This window comes from Apaloderma vittatum, unplaced genomic scaffold (genome assembly GCF_000703405.1).
Source record: "Apaloderma vittatum isolate BGI_N311 unplaced genomic scaffold, ASM70340v1 scaffold16880, whole genome shotgun sequence".
NCBI classification, from domain to species: Eukaryota; Metazoa; Chordata; class Aves; order Trogoniformes; family Trogonidae; genus Apaloderma; species Apaloderma vittatum.
The window spans coordinates 5,117-14,668 of NW_009694152.1; the positions used below are offsets into that span (position 1 = coordinate 5,117).

Below are 9,552 nucleotides of genomic sequence, written 5' to 3' on the forward strand. Positions count from 1 at the left end.
AGCAGGAATACAGCTCCAAGGCCTCTCTGAGATATTCTTAGAACCTCAACAAAACATATCTTGCCTCCTTTCAATTCAGAGAGTAGCCCTAAACTTGAGTGATTTAGATAGGACAAACTGAAAATTAAGCCCTAGGTCTCATGAACAGATTGCTTAAAGAAAATCCAAGAAAGACAAACAGGTTTTGCCCAGAACACCATTTCACAAATGTCCATAAATACAAATTGCATGGAACTGGGATGAGACTAAGAACATTGATGTCTACGTTCACAAAACTAAAAAGGAAAATGCACAGTATCTGCAAATCAGCCACACGGAAAAGGTTAAATACTTCTTTGTCAGACTCCAAAACCCAAGTCATCAATCCCAAAGAGCAAGTCACTGTGTCATTGCCACTGTCTGGCATCCAGCACGTACTCTGAGGATCAGCACGAAGCAGTTTTGTAAAAGAAACACCAAAGAAACCATATCCTAAGTGCTCAGCCCAAAACTTACTGAAGTAAAGCAAATCTCCATAGCAATAATTTCCAAGAACACAGTTCCACCAGGCAAAAGCTTTTCTTGGGATGAGAAATCCTTTTTTAATAAAACATCATAAAGATCTTCTATTTCTCATGTCCCTGTCATGTTAGCTGTTCAGCAATAATCTTCCACAATTCCTGCAGGAGTGGAAAAAACACATACAGGTATTAGATCAGTAGGCTGCAATTACAAAAAAGTTCAACATGCCCACTTGAAAGCAAATTTTAAGATGCACTTGATATGTCCATCCATAGACAGGATCCATCTGGGGATGGATACTAAATCCATCTATGTAATCTCCTAGAACAACCACCAAATTCTCCTTGAGACAGAGTAAGTGAATTATATTTTCATTCTTGTAAAAACTTTTTTTTTAAGTAAAAAATAGTAATGTTCAAATAATTTGTTTTGAAAATAAATTCACTGGTCTGCATGACCTTCTGCAGTATTTTGACAGATAATCTTGCTCTTTTACTTACTCTATATTGGCAAATGCTTTCAGTAACACTAAAAAAAATACAGCTGAAATGATACCCAATTTACTTAGGAATCAAGGTCTCACAAATGCACGTCTTATACAAACACACTCTTCTCGATCTGCTGGACAATAAAGATGAAAACCAAACCACTTTATTTCTGCTGAATAAATTAGCATATGCTTTGTCTGCTACACAACAGATTCTTAACCAAGTGTCACATGCTCTTCACCAGGACACCTTGAACCATGGTGATACCCTTTGTGCCAAATAAAACATTTAGGCATGTTAAAAATGCACATATTTCAAAGGCCAGCAGCTTTCTGCAAAAAGGCTAGGGAATGACTTCAACAAATAGGTATAATCTATATACTTGCAAAACTTGTTTTAGAATTTTGCATGCATGTTTTATGCCTGAAGGTATCGGCATTAAGTAAAATAAATCCATCTCATGAAGTGACTGCGGCCCCACAACCGTACTACACACACGTACTGCAGAAGACTCAGCAGCAGCACGTTGACCACAGGAACATCACTTCTTGGTAACAGATTTGCAGTATGGTACCAGATTTGCAAGTTCTCCAAAAAGATCTGTTAGACTGCATTGCTTTAGAAGCTAGCAAGCTATCAGCTACCCTGCATTATATTCCTAACACAGCTGGGAAAAAAAATAAAGAGAACCGTCCGTGAGGTAAGCAGGTAACTACAAATACCACATCTGACATGTTTCTGAACAACAGAAGCCTACAGCTAATCGACATTTTCACAGATATTAGAGCATTATTTCCTGAACTGGAAAAGGAATTGCTAAAACTACGAAAGGAAAGCTCTTCTACAAGCAAATACATGAGAAGAGATGTTAGTCTCATTTTCTAGTCACTTGCAAAAATTGTATTTTACAAAGTAATGGAGATTGTTTCTTAACCTTTGAGGAAACGAGTGCAACCTAAGGCTCTGCACTGCTTGTGACAGAAAAGGGTACGTTATGTCAATCTAGCATAGACTGCATAAGCACAAACAAGAATCACTTCAAAAGAACAAAAAGCTAAATAAAAATAAGTGAAAAGGTAATGTTTATTCTCCTGTTCTTACTTCATGTGAAGCAAACAGCTGAAGACAATTTGAGATGATTAGCCCAACACATCACATTTCTTTTAACGAACACCACTTACCAACTGCTCAATTCGTTCATAAACGAGAAACTGGCAGAAATCAAGCTTGATGGGCTCCGCAGTATATTTAATTTTTCTATCTCGGAGGTTCTCCAAATCATTTAGAGTATTTCTGAAATGACTGTAGGCTTCACATGTAACATCCATATGTCTTAAAGTGAAGTTCAGCCTGGCAAGAAAATATTTAATTTAAAATGTTCCTCCTGCATCAGCATCTTAAATAGCTAGGGGCCAGTGAGCTCAGTGGGTGAGAGCGTGGTGCTGGTAACACCAAGGTTGCCTGATCTAGCTGAGAGGCGTCCCTGCCCATGACAGGGATGTTGGATTAAATGATCTCTGAGGCCCCTTCCAGCCTAGGCCAGTCTAGGATTCTACGGAACTCTCCTCAGCAAATGGAAAATGTGGGGCTTCTCACTGTAGTTAAAGTTACTAAAAAAGTAACTCTCCTGCTATTTCCGGAAAGCAGGTGAGACCTGTGGTAGCATCGACATGCAGGAACTCTTGGATTAACCTCCCCATCGATTTTCAGGCACTTGCTGCAACAGAATCCTTGGCTTGGCAACAAACCATACAAATAGATACTGCGTATGGATCTCCAGGGATTTAAACAAAGACTCCGTATAGATTAGCTTCTGAATGGACTGCAACACATGACCGCTTAAAAATATTCAAGGATTCATTGAAAGAAAACACAAGAGAAATTTTAAGAGAGATACTCGAGCTGGGAAAGAGACACCCTAATTCTAAGCCTCTTCACTCCACTCTACGACCTCAAAACCATCCAGCAAATGTTGTCAGGCGTTACAGAATACATCAGTCTAGGAACCTACTCATCTGTATTTATATAACAGAGGTTATCCGATCCCAAAGGCAGGACAACAAAGGGCAAACTTTTGTGCAAGTCAATTCTGAACTGATAAAAATTAAGCACATAAAACCAAACACTCATCCTGAGCATATAGAGCCTGCAATTACCTAACACCACGAAAATCAGCAGCTGACATTTAATCAAGTTTCTTCCAAATGAAGAAAGCACATGAAGTTTTCAATGCTTTTTATTTTACGTCCTTGGAAATACCTACCTCTTTTCTAATGCTAGGTAGACTGTGCAGGAATTTCTCAAGTTGTGTGTGATTCTATACAGTGTTCTGAACAAGGCATCGGTCAGGTCATCATCATAGAACACTAAAAAAAAAAGATTAAGAGCATGAAATATGTATTTTTAAGTGTATTATTTACTTAAATCTCAAGTAGTATGAAACCACAGCAGGCTTTAGTTTGATTATTCTCAGAAGAGGTCACTATTCTAACTAAATCCCAAAGTATATTTTTAATGGCAAAAACAGACTCTGTAACAGAATCCGCTTTATGTCAGGCTTTCCTTATGATTTCCTCATACCAATGAGAATCATTTCTGTGAGACAATTTACGAAACTTTTAACAAGATTTCTCTCAGCCTGGAAGTATCTTACTGCAAAGCTAAAAAGAAACAGGATGTCTCAATGTATAAAGCCTCACTTCTTACAAAAATACAAAGCAAGGCAGTAACTAACCATTATAACCACACCTCCTTGGAAAGCACTCTTACAACACCTTTCAATGCCATAACTAAAACCAACCTTCCTTTATTTATATAACAAAACAACAGTGGTTTTCCTATACAGAGAAGCTAGCCTGTCATTTCTGAGTCTTTCAGGTAAGCAGGAGAAAAAGACAGATATCCAAAGGCCCAGGCTCTAGGGGTGAGTGCAGCATCTGAAACTGTTTTAGTTTAACCACCTATTTATCACAATTTGCACAGAAGTTATCTGATGCAAGACAAAGATAGGACAAAACTCTTCTGAAAGTCAAATTCATCACTTAATTGTGATTATGTTCGTTATTTATTTAGTCACTAATAATTACCACACCAAAGGAAAGAAAAAGCTAGTAGTTTTCAACATCTGTTCTCCTATGGCAAATTCAGAATCTAAATACAATTGTTCTAAGTAAAAAAAAAAATAAATAAATTCAGGCAGGGACACTTAAAGCAGAGCCTTGACAAATTAGGTAAAGAACTGACCTATTAGATTTTAAAAGCAAACTAGATATGTTTAAGTTATTACTGAGAAAGCTCAAGTGTTTGATTTAAGAGCTTATTGATAATATTTTCGTACCATCGGCCGCCATTATCACCGTGCAGTGGTCATGCAAATCAGCAATCTCTTCTTCAGACCAGCTATAAGGAGCTTCAGGATCTGTTACCAAGAACATAGTACATAATTAAAGGTCTCAAATGACTGACAGCTCAAAAAAAGCTGGCACGGCAATGACGCACCCAAAGACAACTGTGTACTTTCAAGTATTTTTTCCAGAGGTGTATGTGCTGCAGGACTTACATCATAAACAACGGCACAAGCTTTTCCTGATTGCTCTGCAGGGCAAAGAACAGCAAATCCTGTCTGAAAGGAGCCGTTACAACCACCTACCGGTGCAGAATTCATCTTTCAGCCAGTCCAGTTCTTTTACTTTAACTTCCCCTCCTGTGGGTGAAGAAAGATCACATCAGTCACAAACGGCCTTTCAGACAGTAGCCAGTCAAAATCTGGACTGAAACAAACAATGAAGATCTATTATGAGGACACAGGAAACAAGGAAAGCTGCACATCAAATCATTTGCTGCAGAAAACCAGCTACTCGCTCACAAGAACAGGATGAACTTAGGGAAGAGGCAAGCTATGTTCTCATTTGTGTCTCACCTGCAAAATCCTTGTCCTTCCCAGAGTTCGAGCTCTGTCATTTACACTGTTAATGTGATCCCTGGCACCCAGATTTCTGTGATCCTCCCACGTACTTCAGTGAAACTCACATAACGACAGTGCAGGAACTTACAGCTGGTCTTAAGTGATGACCAGAGAAAGAGTAAATATTTTGCACTTCTCAAAAGATCCATTACCGACCACATCCTTGCATCTCCATTTTTAAACAAGACAAAAACGCTATGTAGTCTGTGACTATCCTGCTTCATCCCAAAGCAGTTTATATCCAGACCATTACACAAACACTGACTGTAAAGCACTTACCTCCCGGCTCCATCAGGTGTTTGTTCAGTGCAATATTTTGCTTACACATAGTTAGAAGATCTTCACCAACATCTGAAAAAAAACGATAGTAACATTCAAAACAGGAATACTTTGCACAGGCTGACCTCTCAGACTGATTCTAGGTTAGTCAGACTGACTCTTGTCAAGCTGACAAGATAAGGAAAATTCAGAGCAACTCTATCCTTTGATGACTGCTTCCCTACTATCCTTTTTTCTTTTTTTTCCGGTACCAAGTTCTGATCTACCCCTGAAGAAAGAAGTTAGATCCCTATACTATCTAGTTTAATCTGGGCACACTACCTTGAGTGCCCAGCAGTGTATCTTGCTTTTACACTGCTGTGCTTAAAAGTAGTGCTACTTTTTCAATCTGTTGAGAAAGTTTTTTGTAACTTTTCAATAAACAACACACCTTTCTACACATTAACAAAAAAATCTAGAGATCAAAAAAAATCTAGAGAGCAAAGCAATGCTTTGTGAAGCTTCATAAAAACATTTCACTGAAAATAACTCCCTTACCTGTGCAATAAACCCTCTTGGCAACTGTTCCCATGATAATGCTTGTAATTCCAGTGCCGCCTCCAAGCTCTAACACCGAGCAACACCTGAACGTGTCCCGTTTAAACAGGATGTAATCGGCAAGAAGAAAGGCTGCGCGCCAGACCTGTGGGTAAGAGAACCAGTTGTAACCAAGTAAATTCTGAAGCACGATCCAAAAAGAGCAAGATACTACAGGGCAGAGCACGTACTTGTTTACCAACATCTTCTAACGGGGTTGCCATAGTGTGTTCTGTGAAAATGAAAGTAGAGCAGAAGCAATTATGTCAAAATGTTGTTCAAATCAGGTTCCAGAGTGGTAGATTTGAAAATCAATACATGCTTCCCTTGCAAATAATAGAACTAAACGCTCTTCATTCTACATAACAATACTAGATAATGCCCCTCTAACTAAGGAGTACCCCATTCCTCACGGTATATTATTGCCCAGACCACTTCTGGAAAAAAAGCGTTTAAAAGTATTTACAGTATCACAGTTATATGTTTATTATCTCATGTCACTTAACAACTGCTGTTCAATTTCTAAAGAAAGCCTATTTTCTTTTGTTTTACACAAACACATTTCTCCCATTTCTCCTTGACTGTATCCCTACTATTTACCTATTTTAACAACATCACTGCAAGCACATTCTCGTTCTTCATCTTCAAAAGCATCTTCTGTCCCTTTCATCAGAATTACAGGACACACTCTCTCCCTCAAAAGATCCTCCGCTTCTAAATCAGAGGCACTTCGAGGTCTTCTGACCACTTCCAAGTCTCCATCACTGTCTAGCAGTGCTTCGACTCCTTCAATATTTGATTCTCTTTCTTTTTTCAGATTATTCCTGTCCTTGTCACACAGTTCATTTCCACTTCGGTCTTGGCGTTCTCCTTCTGTTGTAGCTTCTCTCAGATGTTTCTCAGATGCTGAAACTTCGGTGTTCCGAAGAAGTTTGAAATACGACAGGAATACTGTAAGAACCCAGAGAGGGGGGAGTTAAACAGCAGGTAAGAACAGTCCCGGGGCAACTTCCACGTGCTTGAAATTTTGGTATGTTTTGGTAAACACTTCTCTTGTTATGTTCTGTCAGCAGAAATAAAGGAAGCCCTTTCACAGTCTTCTGGCTGACTCAGTAACTGTATGGTCACAACACACACTTTCATCTGATCTAATAATATTTATTTTAGCAATTGCCAGAGGGCATGGTTTCTTACATCTTCCAAAAAGATCTTCGGTTGAGACTAGCTGAAAGACGAATTAATACAAAACCGAGCCAAAGCAGCAGAGACTAAATTGCCACGAGATTTCCTAAAAACCAGTAATGGAACAAGATTGTTGTCCCATCTCTTAGAGTAAAAGCTGTTGTACTACAATCTAATTCTTGTCTTACAAAAGAAAGGAATTTCCCAGACTGAGTACCTTCAGAGTAGGTAGCACATGCTGTCACTTCATTCTGTTGCAAGGGTCTGGACATCAAGCAAAATCAGAGCAGACAAATGTCAAACAGCATGAAGACACACCACAGCATTACCAGATTTTGACCTGACCGGGGTCAAAATTATCATCCACTTCTTTGTCAAACCTGCTTTTATCACTTTTTACATTGTCATATGCTGGAATAGCTGCAGAAGTTACTCTTTTTATGTCACAACTGGGTTTGAAAAAACAATTAACGCTTCTGTCCCAGTAGGAGCACTCCTGTTCTACAGAACATTTCAGCGTCGGCTCCAAGGTCAGTCTTCCTGACAACTTCATAGACACCCACAGGGTGGCAGCCAGTCAGAGGCTTCTACCAAGTCATTTCTGTTACAGCCTCGACTCTTCAAATTACAGAAGTCACTCAAATCCATTGCTATCCTGAGCCTTCTTGTTGCCATTTTTTTTAAAAACAAAAAACCCAGAAAACCAAACAAAGCTGTTGGGCTCTTCTGGAATAGAGGGTAAATCATCACACATTTTTACAATGAAATAAAATTCATAAATTAATTACTGATAATTTTTATTTTCAGCTGAAGTCACGCTATTTATATCCCGCGGCTTCTCGCACTTTGTTTGTATGCAGAAAACATATCAACTTTTTCCCATGGTTCCCAAAGCGCTCTGTTGAGCTTATAGCTAAATGAACAAAGAGATAAAATGAAACCTGCAAGCAAGTTAATTCGGTTATTGCTTCTCAGAAACCAATTTAAAATTTCTTTTTTAAGACGGGCTGTCTGCAAATTCTCCATTAATAGTTTCCATTTCTGTAGTTAATTTCATGAGGAGAACCCAGCTAGCTCTCTTCCTAAAGACCAAGTAGGAAGTGATTCTGCTCCTAACTGGAATAAAATATCTGAGGATTAACATCAACCATTCCAAGGAGGATTCAAACGTTACAAAGATATGAATATACATAGAATACAGCTCCATCGCTCTAAACATACAGTACCTGGTTGGCCAACTGCATTCAATCGTGCCATGAGATGTCTTTTGTTTGGGCAGTGTAAGTGAACATCGGAAAGTACAGTGTCACTTTTAAAGGTGGGATTATCCATTTCCTTCTCTGTCACATCTACCATGATGTGCCGGCAAGAGGAACTTCTACAGTACCCAAACAGTCCCCTGTGCAGTTCTGTCACAAAGTGGTGTGATGCTCTTCTGTTAACAGGCATCAGGGAACAGTTTTGCTCAGCGAGGTAACCTCCTGACGTAGTTTCTGAGAAGACCTCAGGCCAGATGTGACCGTGCAAGCTCCACCATGCTCCAGTAAGGCAGCAAGTTGCATGTCGGGATATTCAACCTAAAACCAAACACAAGCAGCTTTTAGCGACATCCTGATACTGAACATCGCTCCAGCAATATTTCAGAAGGCAAAAATCGGATTACCCCATCCAATAAGGCTGAAATGCTCCAAGAATTTCTTTTACAATGCTCAAAAAAAAAATCATCAAATAGGTAATCGCTCACTGGCAGACACTGCATATTTTAGGAAGAGTTACTAATTAGCTCGTGTTAGAAACAACCCTCCCTGAAAAAAACAGGTGCTTCCACAAATGCAGACTTACAATGCTAAGTCAAGGTCTCAGAAGGAACATAAGGCCTTGTGTGCACAACTTCACCATTTTAGGGGATATTGCTCCTCACAGGAATCTCTTACCAGAAATGCAAACAATTACTGAACGCATTATCAGAGGTTACTCCCCTGAGTTTTGTAAAAGGAGTATCTGCCCTTTCTGTAGAAAATTCAGCTCCTTTTATACGCCTCCACTAACTGGGCTGTTAATGTCTCCTGTCTTTGGCACTCTTTCTTTCTCCCCATTCCTCCTGCAAAAAAAAAAAAAAAAAAAAAAAAAAACTCCACCTGAAATAATCCTGATTACTTAATGCCCAAAGCTGAGTTCTCTCTCCGTCCTGAGGCAAAAACAAATGAATTACCTCTTAGAAAAAAAGACAGGACACTTCCTTCCCTACGCTCTGAAAAACCTGGCATTTCATGAAGGGTTTGCGAAACATTGATGAACCACAGAGCTGAAAACAATCTGTGTCTTTAAAAACTGCACTGACAAGCTCAGATCACACACACACCCCCCGCACTGAGCACCACGCGTGTGATTCAGTGAGGACACCCAAGCGTGAGCAGCTGGAGCTCCCCCAACACTCCTGATGCAAAAGCTACTGATGCCATTTCCTACATCGGCATTAACACCTTGGAAGCTCAAACTGAATTTTCTATTATCACACACACCAGACCACACGTACAGGACCGGAAACACACGGGCTCAAGG

At 39.5% G+C, this 9,552-nt stretch overlaps 1 protein-coding gene across 1 annotated transcript; it reads right to left on the reverse strand.

The window, feature by feature from the left end:
* Window positions 1-623: 623 nt before the first annotated feature.
* On the reverse strand, window positions 624-8,346 carry METTL22 (methyltransferase like 22). The gene is made up of 10 exons (XM_009866631.1): window positions 8,217-8,346; window positions 6,409-6,759; window positions 6,000-6,040; window positions 5,770-5,914; window positions 5,233-5,304; window positions 4,639-4,692; window positions 4,327-4,407; window positions 3,253-3,355; window positions 2,171-2,339; window positions 624-659 (listed from the first exon to the last, which is right to left on the reverse strand). Exons 1-10 carry the CDS (start codon window positions 8,344-8,346, stop codon window positions 624-626), a joined length of 1,182 nt encoding a protein of 393 aa, XP_009864933.1.
* Between the last annotated feature and the right edge of the window lie 1,206 nt (window positions 8,347-9,552).

Excerpts from the sequence above, each read along its gene's own strand:
- METTL22 (XM_009866631.1), bottom strand. The coding sequence starts at position 8,346 with ATGGTAGATGTGACAGAGAAGGAAATGGATAATCCCACCTTTAAAAGT. Across the intron at positions 2,340-3,252 it reads TACCTAGCATTAGAAAAGAG|GCTGAACTTCACTTTAAGAC; the intron begins GTAGGTATTTCC and ends TTTTCTTGCCAG. Across the intron at positions 660-2,170 it reads ATGAACGAATTGAGCAGTTG|GAATTGTGGAAGATTATTGC; the intron begins GTAAGTGGTGTT and ends CCACTCCTGCAG.